Here is a 23,915-nt window from a genome sequence, read left to right as displayed (position 1 = left end):
TTGGTAAAGAGGGGTAATGATGATACTAAGTGATTGGTGACTAATCCTATTTTAGACCATTGATACCATTTACAAATTGATAGCCGAGAATTTATTATATTTTAAAAGACCTCCACTTTAAGAACATTACATTTTACTACTTATCTTCACACTGAAAAAAATGGTACTTTAAATTTTAAAAATAGATGGAAAAAGGTTTAGAGTATTAAATTTCATCTAGTTTGAATAATTGTATTTCTACAGTCTTCTATATGTGCACACAAGTGAAAGGCATAGCTTTTCTATTCAAACTGCTAAGACAAGTGTTATTTTACAATAACTGAGAGTGGTCAAGTGAGAAGATACCTAAAGAGAAGGGATCTTTAAGCTTAAAGAGGTAAATCATGAATGAACCTATGAACAGTCAAGTCATAAGATCAAAATTCTAGAAATCATTTATAAAAATTAAGACTACACATCTTTCTTAGTAAGTATCTACTTATTTAGGGGAAAACATATTTTCAGAAACTGGAACTGTGGCCATTCACATATAAAAACAGTTAAATAAATAACAATACACAGAAGACCACCCAAAAACTGAGAATTCCAGAGTCTTCTATCTTAACATATTTTCATATGCAGTACCTTCTTCTACAATGAAGAATAAAGAATACACCAAGTTTGGAACATCAGGGTTTTAATATTATTTTTATCAAAGACAAGTGATTAAATATTTAAATAATGATAGCTTATTACAGACTTTAGTAAAGTTAGTAATAAGAAACATCTATTATTTTATACACAGAATAAAGGTAATTATTTAAAGTTTTATACAAAAGACTATTTGATAAAATGTTTATTTTTTGAGACAGGGTTTCTCTATGTAGCCCTGGCTGTCCTGGAACTCACGCTCTATACCAGGCTGGCCTCAAACTCACAGAGATCTGCCTGCTTCTGTTTCTGGGTGCTAAGATTAAAGGTGTATACCACTATGCCTGACAAGTAAAGTTTTAACAAAGTTTTGTATCATTAGGTCAAGAAATATTTTAATTGAACAAACCAATTATAATGAAATAGGCTTGTACTTTTATTTTATTTTATTTAATGTGAGGGAAGATAACTGTCTGAGTTTCTACATCGAAAACTTTACCCACAAATACTACAGAAATGGGACTTTTCCCCCAGGAGTTCCCAGATGTTTTTTTCAAAGTAGTTATAGGTTTAAAACATTACACACACACATACACATGTACATGGGTGCAGGGGGTGGAGAAGAGGGGGGAGGGATGAAGGAGAGAGAGAGAGAGAGAGAGAGAGAGAGAGAGAGAGAGAGAGAGAGAGAGAGAGAGAGATGTAGTTATATAAACACCAATGGATATACTAAACACAGATTTCACAAGCCTTTCTTGAATGGGAGCTGTTGTTAATCGTGGTGACAAGTTGCCCACCATCAATCCGTACAGTTCTAACATTCAGAGTTTTCCACATTCACAAAGTGCTGAGCATAGGCATAGAGTAAAATTGGACATGGTAACTTAAGGAGAGGGCAGTAAAAGGCAAATGTTACTACTGACTTCTGAACCTTTTCCTGCCACTGACTTGTGATGCTGATGAAGCAGAGCCTTGCCAGCAGATGGTGCTCTTCTACAAGATCCACCATCACCTGTGTGGTGTGTCCAGTCAGAGCCTCGTGGAAAATTCCCTTGAGTATATCCTCCTAGACTTCTACACACAAAATAGCTACACACACACACACACACACACACACACACACACACACACACACACACACACACCACACACAAAATTACAATTATCTTTTTATCTTTGTATTTTTTCTTTTCTTTCTTTTTTTTTTTCTTTTGCTTGTTAGAATTTTTGTTTCTACAAAAAACACTGTAGGGAAAACTTCGTAATTTACATGATATTCTAATGGGCATATGTTCTCCATAAGTGTAGCATAATGATTTTCCAATAATTCTACTCTATACGTCATTTATATTATGAAATCAGCGCTTCAAATAAGTCTAAGACCACAAATCTTTTATACACAGAAGGATGTCTTATTGTTCTGGACAGTGTTTGGCCATGTAGTCCAAGCTTGTCCCAAACTCACATCATACTGTTTCAGTCTCCAGAGTGCTGGGCTTATAGGCATGTGTCATCATGCTTGGCTTTAGAAGTACACACAGTGTACAGTGTATTTCCACTTTATATAGAACAGTGTTGCACACATATGCAGGTTAAGAATTAGAACAGTGACATTTTGGTAATTAGAACATTACCAAAGTGTCAAATGCCTCTGCACTTCCCAATCTCAGTCTTCTGCTCCTTCCTCAGAAATAACCATTTATGCTCAGCATGCCTTTCCACTTTGTCTTATTAAAGTGGTTTATTAAAGTGGCTTACAGGATGAGGTTCAGCTAGGCCAATAATGGCTATTTCCTGGCTGAAAGTTCAATAATCCAATAGTTGTTCAATCCATGAAGCTAGATACATCAACTAGTCTTCACTATACATGTGAATTTCAGTGAAGTATGCTCTAATACCAATGAAGGAATTCCTTAGCCTCAGGATGTGTGAACTTGCCCACGAGAGTGAGGGCAAGCAGGCAAAAATCAAAGTTTATTTTTCCATGTCTTTATATAGGCTGCCACAAGGAGGTGTGAGTCATTTGAGGTAGGAAGACCCACCTACCTCCAATGACCCAGTTAACTAAAAATTCCTCACAGGTGTGCCCATCTGCTTGCATTTTTAGTTAATTCCAGATGTAGTCAAGTGGACAACCAAGAATAGCCATTACACCACACTCCAACTTCCCACTGTTTCTACTTGGACAGACACGAAGCTAGTATCTTGGGGATCTGAGAATATAAATTTCTCCAGTTCTTCAAGAGGCAGGCTGGCAAGAATTCAGAAATAACCTGGGAAGCCTTAGTCCTCATTTGTAAGCCAAAGCAAGTGGGCAAATTTGGTGGGGAGTGTAGCTGAAGTTTTCTCCAGTCCTGCCTGGCCCATAGTCAGGACAAACCCACTAATCGCTCAGCTACTCAAACCCAATTGAGTAAATACACTGAGACTAATATTGCTTACAAACTGTATGGCCGCACCTGGCTTCTTGTTATCTAGTTCTCATATCTTAAATTAACCCATTTCTATTAGCGTGTAAGTTGCCATATGGCTCGTGGCTTACTAGTATCAACATCTTCTCATGGCAGCTGCTGGCAGTCTCTCTCTGACTCAGCCTTCCTGTTCCCAGAATTTTCTTCTCTGTTTGTCCCGCCTATACTTCCTGCCTCACTACTGGCCAATCAGCATTTTATTTTATATATATATATATATATATACAGAGTGATATCCACAGCTGGGGAGTTGAGTGCTATTTTCTCTTTCTCCTTTCCAGCCCATTGTTTCTAAAGGCATTTTCAAGCTTAGAGAATGGAAGATCACAGGACAAACTGATGTGACCATACCTTCCGGACTCCAGCTTTGGCTGCAGGATGGGTCTGTATTTACCTGTGGCTCACAGCCCTGGTCACTAACAGCTTTGTCTATACCCCTTGTGAAGTGAAATTAAAGTGGGAGAGATCTCAGGAGGGGCACCTATGTCTTTTGTACTCTCAGTCCTATGTCTGGAGCTGGGGCTTTCATCCATGAAGAGGGTCATGAACACGATCTGGTTGAATTTCCCTCAGGTCTGGTACCCAGGATAGGAGTGGCTCACTTGCCCGTCCCATCATTTTAATGTTTGATATTTTCATTTGTGACATAGATATCTCCGATGCCTCCATTCCTGAAAGCATATTAATTCCCTCCTTTTCCATGAAAGGATAGATCATGGCAAAGACAGCCTGATGCTTGAAAAATATATTGATGCAAAACCACAACTCTCACCTCAAAGGGGATGAGGTGGTTTATGCTGGAGCCAAATGGGAGTGACCATGGCCTGGGTACACAGATTTAAATTATTACAACATCATAATCCAACATGAAGATAGTTCTGTAACATTTTTATAGCAACAGAACAGAAAGTCATCAGTCAAGATGCTCTTCAAATATAGTGATGGAAACATTAAATAGGTGGGGATAAGACGCTAGAGAAACCTCAGCTATAGGCCTCAGATGCTGTATCTGATGAATCTCCGTCTTTGGTTGGTATAAACTGTGGTTTTGTTAAGTTAATACATTCCAAGAGGTTTTCATCTGTTAGTCACAGGCGGGGTCTGACACACAGGTGGGCAAAGATGGCTGAAGGGAAACTGTAATTAGCTTTGCATCGGCAGCCCCCCAGACTTTCCACATCCCTGCAATTCTAATCAATCAATCTGCCTTTGCAGACACAGCATCTTTCCAGGAATTTTCACTCACAACTAGAACTCTTTCCCTTCTCCTGAAGCTACGTAGTAAGTAGTTTAGGATCCTAATATTTGAAGTAAAGTAGACTAAAGTGACCTCCTGTCTCATGAAGAGGGAAGTGAGATCCTAGGGCATTTCAAATAGTAGCCTGAATAAGTCATAGCCTGTCGTCAGTCTGGGTGCAGTGGGACCGGGGAGGATGGAGCCTATAAATGAGGCAGCCTAAAGTCTTAGGCAGTAGCCAATTTTATTCAGAACAGTCAGACAATTTGTACCTGGAGGGTTAAGAAAAATCACATAAGTAAGGTTCTCATGAACTCAAGCTGCATACAGTCACAAGGATATGCCACGCAAGACAAGAACACGTTTTTCCATGGAGGCATATAAAGGATAGTTTGAACATTTAATCGAATAACAGCAGCAAGCAATAATGAGCCATTAGAAGTAAACGCACCACTACTGGCTACACCTGGGAGGAGCATGCAACCCTGTCCCAAGAACTAGTCCATGTTTGGAAGAAATTGAGGTCACAAGACTCTTGTTTTCTTGGAGTATTCTCACAAGTACTCATAATTCTCCTCGAGGGGCGGGAGGAGGGAAAAGAGGGGGATCTGTGGTTGGTATGTAAAATGAATAAAAAGTCTCTTTTAAGAGAGAGAGAGAGAGACAGAGACAGAGACAGAGAGAGACAGAGAGAGAAATCACCTGTGGGTGGAAGAACAGATATTTAGAATGTAGTCAGTTAGGGGTATGCTGGTTTAGGAGAGTGGTAGTTGTAGGTTCATCTCCAATATCCGTAATTTCCCTGGCCTTAGAGTCATGTCAGTAACAACAGCCATAAAGTCTCATTGACATGACTGACTGTCCCTGAGATGAACAAGGACAAGAAAAATAGACATGACAAAGTGGATAGGAGAAGACAAGGAGTTCTCAACACTATGAAAGAATTACAGGTGGTTAGCTCCCACCCGCTGCCTTTCAGTGACAAGGCGACAGAGGCCATGGTGGCAGTGGCAGCTTACGTCATCATCTGCCCCCTCCAGGTGCAGCGCATTCCCTATGCGACAAGTGCATCCCTTAAAAGGCTCCAATTGTTTGCTCTCTTGATCTCTTGTTCTCTGTCTGTCTGTCTCTCTCTCTCTTATGTCCCTACTCTGAGATAGCCTCTCTCTCTCTCCCCTCCCTCAATAAACCTCTTGTATTAGATCTGCTACAAGTGGCATGATCTCTTAGGGGCTCACCGTGGCCAGCCTTCCAGAGGTACCATTTTCATCACTTTCTCATTACATAGGCAACTAAGGAACACAGAGAGCAAGAGAAATATTCTTACCCAGGGAAAAGCACAACAATTGGTTATCTAATGCCAAATAGTAAGCCATAAAAACATGTACACAAATAACATCATACAGACTGAGCAGTTTATATTTAAGAATATACATACATACATACATACATACGTGTGTGTGTGTGTATACATTTTACAAAATTAGTCTTGCTGGCCTTTCAAAGAAAGGAGAGGGAAAAAAATCAGCCTAGGGCTCTGCTATTAATGTCTCCCTTCCCCTCATTCCAAGATATTGGAGGGGTCCTGGAAGTTTACAAGGGCACTCTCCAAACCCTTTGTTGTTTGTCTTAGCAAAAATTGACCCTGTAGTCATCCAGAATAGGCTCCCAATTGACTCCATCATGGTGAGGTCGCCTAGGGGTATGGGAACAGGGTATTCTTCTCCACTGATTTATAGAATAAAAAGGCAGGGAAAAGAAAGCTCTCTCATTGGAATTTCTTTTACTCTTTCTCTTTTGGCTTTTTTGGGGGGACCCACCACACAGCTCTCAAATACACAGAGGCTTTTTCTTAATTACAAATGCCTGGCCTTAGCTTGGCTTATTTCTAGTCAGCTTTTCTTAAATTATCCCTTCCTGTATATCTTTCTTTGTTTCTTATTCAGTGGCTTGCTGTGTAGCTGTGTGCCTAGCCTCTGGGTCCTCTTCCTTCTCTGGCTACTTTTCCTTTTCCTCCCAGATCTCTCCTTCTATATATTGTCTCCGCTTGCCAGCCCCGCCTATCCTTTCTCCTGCCTCGCTATTGGCCATTAAGTTCTTTATTAAACCATCAGGTGTTTAAGACAGGTAAGGTAACACAGCTTCACCGAGTTAAACAAATGCAACATAAACAAAAGTAACACATCTTAAAACAATATTCTACAGCAGGTCTCAGCACTTAGCCAGATTTTAATGAAAACTGAAATACAAATGCACAGCAAAACACACAGATGCATCCTCCTCAAGGTGGAGATGGGACCTCTTATGGTGTCCAAAAAAGCCAAAATATTATGTTTGATAATGCAATGGGTTTCCTAATCCCTCAGAATTGGCTGATGTGAGCTGTCACAGGGGGTTGGATAATCCATATAAAGAAAGGGAAGCTACTTGGTTCTCAGCACAAGAGCTATGCCAGGAAAGGCCTACCAAACAGGGGATACATCTCACCAAGCCTTTGTCTTGGAAAGGTAGAAGAATCAGGAAGATGGCCATCTTAAATGTTTTAATGAATATACATGAAACCACATAGAGCCTCTTTTCCCTGACTATTTGCCTAAGAGGGATCTGCCTGACTCTCAGGTTCTCACTATAACTAACCAGGAAGTACTTATTAGAATTCAAGTTTCCAGATATCTCACTAGAGTTCACGTTAAGTATAAAGAAGATTCTAGATCTTCACTTTCGATGAATACTCACATATTGCTTTATTTATTCATTTTTGAAAATGCTTCCTGAATTTGAGAATGATAATTCCTGGCAAGAAGCTGTATCTGCAATACTGATTAAAAACAGTGATGTGCGGAGGTTGGGATGTCATCTGTCCAGAGGCTAATTACCTTATATCAGGCAGTTTTAGCCACCTGCATACCCACTCCTTGCTCACCTCTATGCCAGATTTAACATCCTGTGACTAATGGATAAAACCCCTTTGAAATCTGCTAACTTAACCAACTACTAGCTTCCACCAACCCCAAAACTAACAATGTCATCAGACAAAATCTAAGGCTGACTTAATTACTCTGTGACAAAATACCATGACCAAGGCAACTTGTGAAATGAAGCATTTAATTTGGGGCCTTGCTTACAGTTTCAGAGGAAGAGTTCATGACCGTTATGGTGGGGAGCATGGCATCAAACAGGCATGATGGTGAGCAATACCTGAGAGCTGAGTCTGATACACAAGCATGAGGCAGAGAGAGAAGAAGGGAGGGGAAAGGAGATAGAGCTAAGGGAAATGGTATGAGCTTTTGAAATCTCAAAGCCCATCCCAAGTGATATACCTTCTCCAACAAAGCCACATCTCCTAATCCTTCCTCAAATGCTCTACCAATTGTGGACCAACCATTCAAACATGTGAACCTATGAGGCCATTCTCATGCAAACCTCCACAGAAGCCTATGGTAAAGCTTCTCCAGTCTTGCTGGCCATAACCATCTCTCTGATGTACCCACTAATGTATTTTAAACTTGCTTTGATTTTTGGATTTTTTTTTTGTTCTGTAAGACTATAAATTTTATGAAATTACTTCCATGTTGGATCATGGAATTTGGGATAACCTAAATCTGTGTTCATAGTTACCCAAAAGGACTCCAGAAATATCTCTTATTTCCTTCGAGGTGAGAGCTATTTTTTTTTGCATCAACAAATTATAATTACTAAAAGTATTTATTTACCTTAACCATCTGCCTCCAAGATAAAGAATTCCTAATAAAGATGAAATTTATTTAACATTTTATTGAATGAAACATTGATGATTATGATCGCACTGAATATTATCAAACACAAAATTAAGGTAACAGTTTTTAACACTATTGTCAAACAACTGAAATAAAATCCTTCAATCACAGGTTGGAGAAATTCTTTAATACGCTATATTCCACTCTATGAACCAACAAAGACTTCATTTGTTGCTAGGAATCTGAAGCACCAATTGAGAAAATTTTACTTGATTGCAGGATCCACTATGAAAAAGGATGATGTATGTGCAACCCATATAAATTCAACAAGGACCATGGTGCAGATAATCAAATTTTTCTACAGCGGCTCTGTAAATAAAGAAGTCAGAAAGAAAATACAGAGTTGAGCTACCGTTTTTTAGTTAGCACTTGTAAATTGTATTGCAGTCATTGCTTTACCACAAGGAGGATCTGGCACATATTGACACAGAGACGCTGCCACCTACCAGCAGCTATAGCTCACCAATTTTCCACCCTTGCACGTACGTGTCCTATCTCTCATGTTGCAGTTCTTGACTTTTCCTAAGAGCCCAGTCCTGACTCTGCCTTGCAACTATCTTCAATCCAAAAGAGAAGAGGACTAGAAATTGTCTTAGTTCTCCTCTAGAAGCTGAATATATTTTGGAGATAAACTATACAGAAATGTTTATGGAAGGAAACACTTGGGAGAGAGAAAATGTGGAGTGAAGTAGGAATACAGCTGAATTAAAGTTTGGAAAATGTATGAATTTATTACCATTCATTAAGCAATTTTTTACATGCTCTTCTTATATGATAAAGGAATGTGATTCAGAATGATATGGCAGGGAGGAGGGAGAGTGGAAGTGCTCCCAGATTGCCCTGGTCCTTAGGAATGTTAGGAAGCTGTCCCCAAGTTCAGTAGACAAAGCAGATCACCAGAGACATCCCTCCTTAGTACTAGATTCAATTGTGATGGATTTCAGAGTCATATACTTGAGTATTCTGCTCATACAGCAGGATCATTATTATTCAGCATCTGCGTTTGGAATTATGTTATCTTGTTTACCAGTATGCTGCTAGCAGCTCATCAATAATTCATTTAAATTAACCAGTGGATTATATATGCAGAGCATTCTTTAGAATTATATTGAAAGGTCAAATAAAAAAAAAGCAAGTTTTGCAAATGAGAAATTAAAGGAAGGGTACAAGTGAGTTCCTATGGTCTTAGGAATAACAGTTTACTGTCTGTATGTTATATCTGGGTTATCAGAAACAAGGTTTTCGATCATGTCCTTACAGTTTCCTCTTTACTTAAGAAAAGCCAATATTAAATCATGTGTTCTTACATCATGGCATTGCAGAAAACACATTCATTGCTATAAGTATGTCCGTTAGTCCCACAAACTGGATTCTTCTCCCTGGTACACCTATTTGGGACTTTTCTGTACATTTCACAGTCAGGCTGTAAGACATAAAGAGACAATACAAGATTTATCATATCTTTGTGGGGGAAAAAAGCCACACAACAGAATAGTTTAAATATAAACATTGAGGTACCTAAACTTAAATATGCTATACATATACAATTACATTTATTTATTTTGTGTTATATGTGTGTGCACAGGTGTGTGTGTGTGTTTGTGTGTGTGCATGTGTTCATGCATGCATATCTACATGCATGCCACAACATTCATGTAGAAATCAGAAGACAATTTGCTGGTATCAGTCTTCCTTTCTACCATATGGGCCCTGGAGACTGAACTCAGGACATGGGGCTTGGAGGCAGGCACTTTTATTCACTAAACAATTTTACTAACCAAAATACATTATATTATTGATATATTGTTTTATAAACTTGATTTTTACTTTTATGGGACTCATTCTTCATTTACAAATAAATGAAGAAATATCTTTTAAAAAGAAAATTAAACTCTGAGATAAGAAAAGATATATAAAGACATGATTCTTGGCTCCACAGTGACTTGTGTGAGGGCGGGTCATGTCACTGTTTCTTTAAACAATAAAGCTGAGCATGGTGGAACACACCTGTAATCCCACAAGTTAGAGGTCAGCCTGGTCTACATAGTGAGATTTAGGTTAGCCAGAGCTATATAACTAGACTGTTTGAAACAGAAAAGCAAAACAAAACATATGATTTTGTTTTTTAAAAAAAATCGCATGATTTCTTCATGGTGGCGTATGTGAATGACTAAGACCACTTTCACTAAACAGTCTCTGGTGAAATGTAGGAGATGACCAGGTGACAGCCCTTGTTCTCTAGAGCAAAGGCCTCAGCATGCATCCAGAGTGTCTGCTTGAGGGATGGAGAGGCCCCAATCTTTAAGGGCCTGAACCTTCAGCTCCCTTGCCTCCCATCTGGTCTGCTGGGGTTTTTTCTTTCTTTTATTATTATTATTATATTTGTGTTTTAATTTTACACATCAGCCATGGGTTCCCCTGTCTTCCCCCCTCCCGCCCCCACCTCCACCTTCCACCCATCCCCTCCCCTCCATTCCCACCTCCTTCAGGCCCAAGACTCCCCTGGGGATTCATTTAAACCTGGTGGATTCAGTACAGGCAGGTCCAGTCCCCTCCTTCCAGACTGAGCAAAGTGTCCCTGTGTAAGCCCAAGGTTCCAAACAGCCAGCTCATGCACTAAGGACAGGTCCTTGTCCCACAGCCTGCATGCCTCCCAAACAGTTCAAGCTATTCAATTGTCTCACTTATCCAGAGGGCCTGATCCAGCTGGGGGCTCCACAGCCATTGGTTCATAATTCATGTGCTTCCATTCATTTGGCTATTTGTCCCTGTGCTTTTTGCAATCATAGTTTCAACAAATCACACTCTTACAGTCCCTCCTCTTTCTCGACAGTTGGATACCTGGAGCTCCTCCTGGGGCCTGGCTGAGGATCTCTGCATCCACTTCCATCAGTTATTGGATGAGAGTTCCAGCATGACTGTTAGGGTGTTTACCCATCTGATCACCAGACTAGGTCAGATCAGGCTTTCTCTCAACCATTGCCAGCAGTCTACAGAGGATGTATCATTGTGGATTTCTGGGGACCTCTCGAGTACTCTGCCTATTCCTGGTCTCATGTGGTCTTCATTTATCATGGTCTGTTATTCCTCATTCTCCCTTTCTCTTCTTGATCCAACTGGGATCTCCTGCTCCCCTAAGCTTTCTTTCCCTCAAATCTTGCCCTTCATTACTCCCACTGTCATTCAGGTTGTTCATGTAGAGCTCATCCATTTCTCTGTCATTGGGTGATCCCTGTGTCTTTTGTAGGGTCCCGTTTTCTAGGTAGCCTCCTTGGAGTTGTGTAGCAGTCTAGTCATCTTTGTTTTACATCTAGTATCCTCCTATGAGTGAGTACATACCATGTTTGTCCTTCTGAGTCTGGGTTACCTCACTCAGGATGATTTTTTCTATATCCATCCATTTGCCTGTAAACATCATGATGTCATTATTTTTCTCTGCTGAGTAGGACTCTTTAGAGGCCCTGTAATGGTCTGCTGTTTTATCTGCTGTTCTTCTAGAATTTCTTCAATAGATAATTGCTGGAGGGGTGTGTCACTCTCCTTTTCCAAGTCTATTTCTCCTAGTAGGACAACATTTTCTCCTCTGACCACAAAAATCCCTCGAGGAATATCACCATACCTTTTGCCCACATGGAGGCACTCCACAGTCTGATGCAGCAAACTGATCAATGCTTCTTTAAAAAAACCCATAAGTCCTTCCACATCAAAGTAGGACCAAGTGCTTTTAGTCCATGTCCTCGATGAGGCTGGCGGTGCTGGGCATATCGTGCCAGGCATTTTGAGCTCAGGCAAGGCTGCCATGGACAGCCATGGTGGGCGAGGGCATCCAGTCACCCATCAGCAGGACACTGACAGGGTAAACCTGATTTTTTAAAAAAGCCGTATATTTGGATATCTGAATTTTAGAATAGAGTTATCCTGTCTCTACTTCTCTTCACAGTCATGTCAAATCATTATTTTAAGTCATGAGAGATCATAAAACTTATTTACCTTTTAGTCTCTTGCCCTACTGAACCATGCATGACAGACATATACACTCATATATGTGAGCCTTTGTATAGATGTGTAAGATCTTATATAGTATAGATATGTAAGATTTTGTATAGACATAGATAATGAGAGTATTGGTGATTTGCAGAAATAGACAATAGTGTGGTTTTTTTCTGGTGAATTTGCCTTTCAACTTCTTTGTAACTTTTATCTATTCAGTTGTTTAGGACTACAGTTCTTCTTCACATCTATATAACATTATAGTGTTAATATTTGAAAAATTATGATTAATCCACCCTTAAATATATAATTCAACTACTTTCAATCTTCTTACCTTGCTAGAATAAACAACTCTACTTTAAATATCTTTTAAAATATGTTAGATACTTGTATATAATAAGGATTTGGTTCATTAATGGAAGTTTTGGATAACAGGATATTTTATCGTGTCTATAATGCTAAACAATGCATAGTATTGGCAAGACTATTATTTTGTGTGTATATGTGTATATCTATGTGTATGCATATGTGCCTGGGTGTATATATGTTCACCACACATGTGCAAGAGCTCATGAAATTCAGAAGAGGCAGTTGATCTCATGGAATCAGAATTAACAGATAGTTTTGAGTTGTCAAGTGGGTGCTGGGCACCAAATATGGTTCCTCTGCAAGAGTAATAAGTGCTCTTAACCTCTGAATCATCTCTCCAGCCCCTAGCAAGACTTATTCTTGTCCTTTGTGTAATGACAATGACATATCAATGTTGAACAAGAGAACTCATTAGGAGGAAAAGGGTCCCAAGAGCAGGCAAAAGGGTCAGAGACACCCCCACTTCCATTTTGAGGAATCCCACAAAATGGCAAGGTAGGAAGCATAACATATATGCAGAGGACCTAGAGCAGACCCATGCAGGATCCATGATTTTCATTTCAGCCCCTGTGAGCCCCTATGAGCCCTACTTAGTTGATTCTATGGGCCCAGTTCTCATGGTGTCCTCAACACCTCTGGCTCCTACAAAACTAAGTGTGAACTTACCTTACGACGGACTTCTGTTGAAAACGCAAAAGTAGTTTCTGAAACCAGCAGATAAAAGAGGAGTCAAGAATAAGAATAAGGAAAAAAAAATATAGTCTGTGGTGTGAAGCTCCTGCAGTACTTAGCAGAAGTAGCCTGTGCGAATTGCTTACTCTTGACCTTCAAAGTAAGGTGAGGAATTATGGTAGCAGTAAAATAATGTGTTTGTAGAATGGTTTCAAATATGAAAATGCTTGTTACTGTTTATTAATTCCTGAAACTTTCCTTTTAAAGATATCGTAGTTTTCTTTCTATGTGAAGTAGCTTAATCAGAGGGAAAATGCCTTGTAAGAAAGTCGCTTAATTTGCTTTGCATAAAAGACATGTAGAAAATTTGGAATCCAGGATGACTTCAGGTTTACGACAATGATCGGGAGTCGTATTGCCCTTTGGGCAGAGGGGTATATTGAACAGGATATTGTAAAAAGCTGAGCCCTAGTTATTTTTATCTTTGTGCCTTCAGCCTTGAGGAATGAGGTGTATTAGGTATCAGTGTTTTTTTGTTTCTTTGTTTTGTATTGTTTCTTTTTATTTATTTTTTTATATTATCAGCTTGATACAGTACAAATTCTTATCCTAATAGTGAAAAGTTTCCCTGAGGCTTGCCCAATGGTCGAGTAAAACCAAAACTTATTATAAGCCACAGTCATCCTAGGGTCCCCCCTGCTATGTAGCCTCCCTGGTTCTGTGGGTTGCAGTCTGATTGTTCTTTGCTTTATATCTAGAATCCACTTATGAGTAAGTACATACCATGTTTGTCCTTCTGGGTTGGGGTTACCTCACTCAGGATGATATTTTCTAGCTCCATCCATTTGCCTGCAAATTTCATGCTGTCATTGTTTTTAATAATTATTAAGAGTTAGTATCTTGGATCTAAATCTTCCACAATTCCTTTATTCTACAATTTAGGATGTGTCAGTGGAAGAGTTGATAATGAGTTTTCTCTGTAAGCACAGAACTCGACTTACAGGACTCCACTGGCAAACAACAATGGAAATGTCAAGGAACATCCGATCTGGAAGACACCATGTAGCTCATACATGACATTTAGCAATGCTGGAATGTGTCCTTCAAAATGGGATGAGTGTAAACATCTCTAACCAAAGATCAATAACACCAACATAAAAATCCTAAGTATAATTTTTAAGATTTACTTTTAAAGGAGACAGTCTCTCTAACTGTCTTGTCCAAGTTGGCCTTGACTTCCGCTGGCAATTGTCTCTCCTTGTGGCTTTGAGTAACTGGCTTTATGGGCACACACTGATGTGCTCAGCTTCTGCTACTTAATCTAATTCAGTTTCTATGCTCCAGTCTTCTAAAGCAGGACAGGAGTAAAAGCAATTCATGGGCAAGTTCTAAAGAAACTTGTAAGAGAATGCTTTTCATTTCACCAGTTTGATCTTTCTAACCCCAGTGTCAAAATCCATCTGTTCCTGAATTGCAATGGATGCTTCCAGCATTATATGCCTGGGAAGGGAGTAGTAGAAAATTTACTTACCATAATAAAGAGGAAACACCAAGGCCAGAATGAAAACGATTTTGATCCACAATGAAGAAGAAGACATTTTTATCAAATCTGAGGAACAATCATTTAAGAGCATCTATAACACATTTCCAAAGGAAAGTTTCCTACAGACCAAGGGACTAACCCTTACCCCCCACCCCTCCACCCCAATCCCAGATTCCTAATATGGTTAACACGAATCTTTCTCTATGCCTTTACCTTACCAATCCTCAAAATCAATAGGACACAGGCAAGAGAAGTGCAGAGTCCCCCTGGAGACGTGAAATGCCCCCATGGTACCTATTCTCCCAGCCCCTGGCTCAGCTGAGCAGAAGGCTCGCTGCACTTCGAGAAATACCCACATTGGAACCCCCGATTTTCAGAATTCTTTTAGAAAGAAAGACCTTGGAACTCTAGGCTCCTGGACAGTCTCCAGCCACCTCTCTATCCCCTGCCTGGAACAGCAAAGATAGTGGAGAGACACCAACAGCTCTGGACAGTAATGTTTCACTTGCTTTCTCTTCTCAGCCGCTTCTCTCCAGCTGCAGTTCATATTGTTGGTTTTTTTTTTTTTCCTTGAAAACCTTGTTCAGGAACAAGATCAAAAGCCCAGAGCAGATCAATCAGTAGTCTGTGTTCCCCCTGGAGGCAGTAAAATAGCTCACAAGATGCACCACACTTGTTCTTAATCGTTCTCCCAGCAGAAAGTTAAGTACAACTTGACCCAATTTATCCAGAGTAGTGAGAAAAAGAAAGAAAAGGCAATTAACAGTGAAGCAGGGCTGGGGGAGGGGGATTCCAAATTGTTGGATAAGAAAGAACAAGGGAATAAAAGGGAAAAGAAAAATAAATTTCAAGAATTGTGACCAGACATTTCCACCTCATGGTTTTGTCAGAAAAATTAGATCAAACACTAAAATAAAACTAATATGCCTACACCTGGCAGACTCAACAGGAAATTTTATTTTTATTAGGTGTTTTGTTTTGACATGCATACCAGTGTCCCAGTAGGATGTTTGTAAACCTGTAGTACAAATTTATATCCAGGAACAATCATCCGCTGGAGACTTTTTACCATTGTCCATTTCCACAGCCCAAACAGTAAATTGTTGTCTGTATAAGAAGCCAGGGCTGTGGTATGCTTGAAAAGGTCCCAGAAGAGTCACCAAGCACTCAGCACGAGGGAATCCTGGCTAGTGGATGAAGACAGGATAACAAGGTGGCTACAGCGGCGGGGGAGGGGAGGAATTGAGGCCACAGTGGACAGTGTCCTAAGTTATAAGAGTCAATGATCTGATAAGTCCTAGAATTAAGTGGGAGGCACAGTGAGACATGAAGTTGGGATTGATTCTGTGGAGTTCTTTAGTAAAATTTCTCACAGCCTGACAATTGGGAAAGTGTTGGCGGTTGAAATTCTTGAGATCCAACCCTGTCTCTGACCAAATGACCGCAATACCATATCCAAGCTTCACAATGGTCAATGGTCTCACTACATAGCACAGGCTGGGCTGAATCCACAGTCCTTGCCTAATGACTCCTGAGGTTACTGGCTTACAACACCATGGCCATCCCAGCCTTTAAACTGGTTGATTGGTAGAAGTCACTAAGACAAGAAGCCGACATGAGTCCCATGAGTACACACATATGTATTGTTTAATTAATTTAAAATTGTCATCATGAGCACTCACTGTACTTGGGACTGTGTTGCATAGGATATAAAAATGTATTTTATCTCATACCTCTTGCCCTCCTTTCTCCCTCCCCTCCCGTAAGTTCCTATTGTTACCTCAGACAATTTCTTGTATAATTTCTATATTTTTTTAAATTTACCTTTAAACAGAAATACAAATAAAAATATAAAATGGTACAAAATAATGGAATATGATGTGATGTTTGCATAATACATCTATAAACTGAGTAATTTTAAAATCAGTTAAACATATATTACCATACTTAGGGTGACTTTATGGTGAAAATCTTCAGAGTGCTTCTAGATTTTTGAAATATACAGTACCCAGCTGTTGTTTTTATAGTCCCCCTGCCCCGTACAATAACACAACAGCCCTTCTCAATCTTCACCAAAACTGAGCACTCATGATTGGATTCCTATTCTATCTGCTACATTTTCATTTTGGTTTATGGCAACTGCATGCATTTGTGAGTAGATATGTCCCTCATAGCTTAGAGGCTAAGTTAATGGTTTAAACAGAAACCCTCACAGGGACAGGGGACAGATAGAATTTTCAGGTACTTATCTAATCTTCTATCACTTATAGAAGAGTGATAACTAGGAGTTGCTAACGTAGAGTTACTAACTATGCATCTCTCTAACCAACTTGGCTACCAGTCTGTGAAATGTGCTTCCTGTCATTCTCATCTCTGACCCCAGGGAAGAAGAAACCATCCCTAACATGGGAACACCATCATGTCTCTAGGACAAACAGGCCCTAGTACTTATCTTATTCAAGTAAGAGCTACCTTAAACCGATTTTTATTAAATTTAGAACATTTCTGCTGAGGATGAGTGGAAGATTATGAGATCTCAATGAACATAAATGATCAGATAAAGGACCCATTTCTTACCCTTTTAGTTGGCAGCCTGAATCTCTTCAAATTGGTATTGTCCCATTTTCTCAACCTAAACCTCTGTACCTCTCTAACTAAAGCCTTTTGCCAATGAGTTCATGCTATTTGCCTCTTTCTTTTCTATCTTGACTGAGATGAAGCTATATCTTATACCATCATGAGTCTTCAAGGTTCATGAGAGGCTAACCTGAGAGACCTCTTAGACTATCAACTGCCCAAAACCTCCCTCTGGAAGTTCTGAAACTACAGAATGAAGAGAATCTAAGATGTCTCATTTATTTAAAAATTTCTCAAGTAATATGATATTTGAGAATACCTCTTAAATAACAGGTACTAAACTACGTCTTTTTTTGAGATAGGATTTCTCTGTGTAGCTTCAGAGCCTGTCCTGGAACTCACTCCGTAGCCCAGGATGTCCTCAAACTCATAGAGATCTGCCTGCCTCTGCCTCCTGAGTGCTGGGATTAAAGGTGTGTGCCACCACTTCCCTGCCTTAAAATATATCTTAAGTCATTATACACTCAAATGAAAATAAACCACTCTAATACATTTAATAACACTTTATTTTAAAGTGTTTAACATTTTATTCAGCAAAATATTTAGATACTTAGAGCTTTAAATTGAATCAGGGTTTACATTATTGAACATAACATTAGGCTAAGGATTTTGTTGGTTGTGATCAAATTTCTTTGTAGCCCAAGCTCAGACTCACATCAATGAGTCTTGCCTCAGCCTCCCAAGTATTCAGATTGTACGTGTAAGTATCACATCCCACTTGGACACTGAGATTTCAAATTGTCATTTTATTAATGAACATAGAAAATAGAAATCCTGGAATTATAGATTCCTATTCTTGAGAGCAACCTTGAATGCACAATGTTTAATCCTCTGCCATATAGTGTGATTCATCTGGTCTTCTATGAATGGAAGATTTTGACCAAGAAATTCTAATTTTAGAACTCACTTCAGAAAGGTACCATAATTATAGCCATTGTGTTGTTTAGCTCCAGAAAATGTCAGCATTTACCATAATGAGAAAATGAGAAAACAGTATCACTTTTCCTGGAGAATCAAAAGGAAAAAGGGAAAAAAATCATTAAAAATTAGTTACACTTTTTGGATAATTTACATGCATATATAAATATTTATAAGTGAGGATTTGAACTCGGGACAAGTTGAATATTGCGGTTTATTCTAAAGGCTGCGGTGTCTGCTTGCTTCCTTTCTCCTTTCTATGCCCTTGCACTACTGTGGAGATCCTTGACAGCTCTCAGTCAAAAGCCACACCAGATCCAGAAAGAAGAGCTCTAGGGAATTCCAGGTCTGCCAAGAGGCATGTCGAACTTTGGAAACAAATGGGCAAATATTTGAGTTTTTTCAAGAGGAGATACACCCACAGGAAATGAATAAAGAAGGCTGACAAGCCTCCAGACAACGAACACTTTGAACGAAGGACATAGGGACAGGCGTTCTGCTGAGAATGCTCTGTGCTCTGAGGAAGGTGTTTGGGAACAGTACAACTTCAAGAGACAAAGTTGACATGACACACATTTCTTTTGAGCATTAATTGTCCACAGTGAATTTTAAAGTTCAGCATTCAGTCTGATTCTGGATCCCTTATGTTGCCTGTAGCTAGAATTTTGCAAAGCAGATTCTTGTGGCGTCACAGAGACACACTGGCTAATGTTATAGTTTCCGAATTAAATCATTGTAGTTATTCCTCAACCACTAGTACTTTATAATTCACCAAATTAAGTTAAATTAATCCATTTACACATTTGCAGAACACTTAGCATGGATATGTTGACAGTTAATGAGGAATACTCTTAAGAGGAGCTAGAAGTACATTTCTTTGGCTTTTATAAAACATAGCTAAATTTGATACATCCCATGTGCCTAGATTACCAACAACATGAATCTTTATATCACTGTGTAATGCTTTATTCATAACTGGAAGAACAAGTATTTACTGCTGCATTCTTACCTCAGTGCATTGCAGAAGATACATTTATTGCAATAAGTTTTTCCATTAGTTGCACAGATTGGATAATACTCTTTGGTACACATGTCATGAATATTTGCATATGGTTGACAGTCTATCTGTAAGAGAAATACAATAAAAATTATTTACTAGTGAACATTTGGTTACAATATTATTGAAATATGATATATCATACATTCAACAAGAGATAGCACAATGTATATTTTGGATCAAAAACAAATATCTACACACCCACTATCCAGTAACTAATAAAGTAGTCTCAATACTTTTGTAGAAGTCATCCAAAGCATTCTATTCTTTTGGCAATATTATCAACGTTTAGAGAACACAGACTACTCAATTTCTAAAAACAGACTAGAACAGAAAAGTTAAAAAATTGCTGTCAGGTAAATAAACTTAAATGTATTGAGATATATAAAGCCAAACTTTAAGTTGTTGTTCTTTATTATGTTTTGAATTATATTTACTTATGGTAACATACTGTAGATATTGAGATGAACCACATGTACTTATTATCTGAACCATAGAGCAGCTGAGCAGACATTTCTATAAAGGGATAGGTAGGAAAATCAGGCTTTTGGGAGCCAGTGGTCTTTGGTGCTGTTTTCCACTCTGCCATGATGTAGGAAAGCATCCAGATGATATGCAAACAAAGGAGTGTGGTTCTACCCTTCATTTTTGGACTTTGAAATGTGTATTTTCTATAAGACTCAAATACAAAGAAAAACCTTTTGTATTTTTTTCTATCTACAAATTTTAAAAATTATTCAAATTATACAAATTTGGCCATTGGCCAGCCATGAAACTTAGTAAAGAATTCTCAAATTTGTGACTACAAATATTTATTTATAAAGCAGGATAGTGAAAATCTGCAGCATACCACTCATTCTAATCATAACAAAGCATGAAAGAGAAGCCAGTGGGTACAGTGTGGGTGTTCTACAGCACTGACACCTATTTTAATCATATTTTAGGTATATGTGTATTAATATGCATACTATTATCATGAGTCCTTTAGTCATGCTAATATTATCCTTTGTCAAGACCTCAACAACATCAACTGAATTTTTTCTCTACAACCTGACAAGTTTTAAAATGACCAACTAAGTTTTACTAAACCTAAAGTTAGATGTTATTAAATCTTTGAGAAATGAAGTTCACTAACGTTCTTTAAGTCATAAACTCTGCCATTGTAGGACTGTCATTTAAATAAAGAACCTTCCTGAAGATCTCTGTCCTGTCTTCACTAAAGCAGTGGTTTCCCAGTGCTCGCTCTCAATTTCCACTTACTTAATGGAGTGTTGTCATCAGTGTGGGGGAAGGCAGCACGATCTCTGTGTTGTGACCACCCCCCTTCTCCAGTGGCCTCCCTTTCTCAGGTTAGAGCTTCACCACATTAACAAAAGCATGAAATCTGATGCGTTGTTTACTATCCCATCTCTCTTCAAAGTTGTGCTAATTCATATTCATATATTCAGTATATTTACATAGTTTGTATAGCTTTAGAAATCTTGACAATTTTGTGTGGTGGAATGCTAGTTGTGTTTGTATATTATTTGTTTTTAACATAACCTTGTGACCTTTATATATGCTGACATTTAAAAGTAGAGTTTATTTCCACCATAATATGATATAGTACAATACAGAATGTATATATATACATTTTCTAGCATATGATATATTATGTATATATATGTATACAGATACATACACACACACACACATATATATATTATATATATAATAGAGGTCATTACTATTATTCTCCTAGATATTGACAATTGATATGCTACTTTATTTCTTTTTGTTAGGAAGAGAAGTTTTACTCAGAGTATGCTTTTGCATCTCAGTATTGTAAAGAGCAGCTAACAATTGCCAATGGCTTTTCTAGATACATTCCTATACACATTATCACTTCAATCATACGTAGATCATACCAATGTGATCTTATGCTCCTTGCTTGCTTATGTTACTTGACTTTGGTATAATAATACATGCATAAACAGTATTTTCTTTTTTACCTTTTGAAACCCTGTATACTTTAGACAGTCTTACTGAGATTCAAAAACGTGACAAACATTTAAAATTGTATTTCAAATTCCAAGTTACTTACTTGCATTCCGAATGCGGAAGATTTTGAGAGAGCGGTTTCTACAACAACAAAAACAGTTTTAAAAATAAGCACGCCACAGACACAACAGTGCCAAAAGTGTGCCTCAGTGATGCAGGCCAGGAGCTCCCACCAATGAGACGAGAATGCCATGCTAGTAACAAAAGTGGAAATTCTCAAACATATCTACATAATTAAGAAACACAGTTAGTAGCCAGGCACATGCAGCTCCATGAAAAATTATTCATGTTTTCAATAACTTCTAGTGAAGTCTCCAGTAGACGGGAAAAGGCCAACTTTTAAAAGATTTACAGCAGATCCACCTAATTAGGATAGAAGAAGATGCTGTATAAAGGGGGACTTTAGAACTCTTGTCTTCTGTTATCAGGATATTTTTCAGTACTTAACATCTACCTCATTATGAAATATTAATGATAGAGAGCTAGTATCACCTGGGGTGTCAAGAATTCTTTCCTTATATATATCTTTGATTGCAGGTTGGCAGCTAAAAGTAACAATTCAGAGTGGTAAAGCATACCAGACCTAGAAAAGAGGATTCCTTTCCTGCACTTTGCATTTAACAAGCAGGCTATGAAATCTCCCCAAAATATCAACTGTAAAAATCAGTCGAAAGTTCCTGAATTTACTAATGTACAAAGTACTAAATTCTATGGTACACAGTAAACCAGCTTTCTGTCTCTCTTCTCCACTGTTGGAAAAAAGAAAGGCAGCTTTTTACATGGTATTTAGAAGGAATTTATAACCTGCTTTTTCTTATTTTACCAATTTAAGAAACGAAAAGGCAATAAAACAACCATTCTAGTCCTATCTTTCTACAGCAGCACATTGGGCATTCTACCTAAGACTAAAAACTTACCGGAATAAAGAGCAAAAGCCAAGTTGATGAAAATAGCTTTGGTCCATAGTGAAAATAACTCCATTTGATCAAATCTGCATGAGAAATCATTCAGGATGTTTGTTAAGAGGAGCCTGGCTGCATTAAAACATGATCATTTGAAACTGGGTTTTGTTTAGACATTTAAGACAGTTATTTCAGAGAAGAGTATCTGAAACAATACTGACTTCAAGGTTGCACACTGAGCCTATCTTCCTCTGAAGCAAAACTGTGAGTGATGTACACTGTGCTCTCCTTCTAACACGACTAATGGCAGTGCTGGGTACTGGGGTCTCATTCTCTGAACAGTGACAGCAATGTTGTAAACTAGGGCTGTCTTCCTCTATGGTATCACAGCAATGCTTGTATTGTGGCCCCCTTCCTGTTGCCTGCTACACCTCACCTACCTTATGCAGAAAGGTGGAGGATTTAAGGACAAACCTCTGGAGACTGGCTCTCTCTCTCTTGCTCACTCTTCTTCGACTATAGCCTTCAAGCTAACTCTTGTTTTCTGGTCCTTAGGGTAAATGATGGCCTGGGGCAGGTAAGACACATAAGTAAGCTGTTTGTTCCCTAGAGGCTGTAAAAGAGGTCATGAAAGGTACCTACCAAATGTTTCCCAATACTGATAACTAGATCAGTATCTATATAGATCATCCCTCAGCAGGAGGGAGGTATGGGGACAATTTGATCTCCTGTACCTAGAAATATGAAGAGAGAAGTCAGTGAGTGCAATTATTGATCCTAACTTAGATAAGGAATATGAATACATTTTTCATGCTAGAGAATAAAGTAGGAAAAAAGAGAGCAAAATTTGAATTTAGTAAGGCTTCATCTCCTTAATAGATTTATAAACTAAATATATATTAGGATTTTTCCAGAGAAATGTTAAAGCCTATGGATTCAACATTCCAGGAACACTACAGTGAACTGATGGTTAATACATGTGTTCTGATGCTTGATGTGTTTATAAAGTGCAGATGAGGTACAGTCAGGTACAGAATTCCAGAAAACAGAATTCATGATAATTACTACTATTTTATTGTCTGCTAAATAATGATTGAGTTAAAAAAAATCAGAATTTAAATCATAAAATACCATGAGATGAACGACAGATCAAAACATCATTCAACATGCAGCTAAAACGTACTTCCAAGGAGGTTTAGAGCTCTACAAGGCCCAGGCTGGGGAAGAATGAAGTTCTGAAACCAATGAGCTGAACTTCTACATTAGTTAGTGAAATATGAGAAAATTCAATGTAAACCTTGTGGGAGGAAGGAAGTAATAATAATGCAAATATAACCTAATGAACAGAACAGAAAGACAATACATGAACTTGTAGCATTGATCTAATTAATCTTTGTTGGTGTACCAAAAGCTTGTTGTTCAAAAAGAGAAACAAACCTACAGACTTTAGTGAGTTTGACCCTGCAAAAGAAATTACTTCACTTGGAGAGAACAGGGGCTTTGTCGCCAGCCCTCCATGAAAGAGGAAGAAAGTCACAGGTCTGGACTGTGAGAGTTCAAAGACTCTGGCACCTTCTCTCTTGTTTTGTGCTCCCTGTGTGAGAGGAGGGCTCTCAGCTCCTTGCTTCCTGCTCTGGATCTGCTGTCCTCTGCCATGCTGTCCCTGTCACTAA

The 23,915-nt window shown here is 38.6% G+C and overlaps 1 protein-coding gene and 1 pseudogene across 1 annotated transcript; both read right to left on the bottom strand.

Moving 5' to 3' along the window:
• Positions 1-8,149: 8,149 nt before the first annotated feature.
• LOC118594543 (serine protease inhibitor Kazal-type 10-like) lies at positions 8,150-22,935 on the bottom strand. The gene is given in 8 exon segments (XM_036204488.1): positions 8,150-8,423; positions 9,422-9,537; positions 13,140-13,177; positions 14,677-14,754; positions 19,239-19,368; positions 21,384-21,421; positions 22,258-22,331; positions 22,885-22,935. Coding segments are annotated over 7 exon segments (510 nt in total). The 5' UTR covers positions 22,322-22,331; positions 22,885-22,935; the 3' UTR covers positions 8,150-8,377.
• LOC118594928 lies at positions 10,367-11,877 on the bottom strand (annotated as a pseudogene).
• Positions 22,936-23,915: the final 980 nt, after the last annotated feature.

This window comes from Onychomys torridus, chromosome 13, assembly GCF_903995425.1.
Source record: "Onychomys torridus chromosome 13, mOncTor1.1, whole genome shotgun sequence".
NCBI classification, from domain to species: domain Eukaryota; kingdom Metazoa; phylum Chordata; class Mammalia; order Rodentia; family Cricetidae; genus Onychomys; species Onychomys torridus.
Note: the sequence above shows the minus strand (reverse complement) of the source record. Positions and strands in the feature narration are given on the sequence as shown.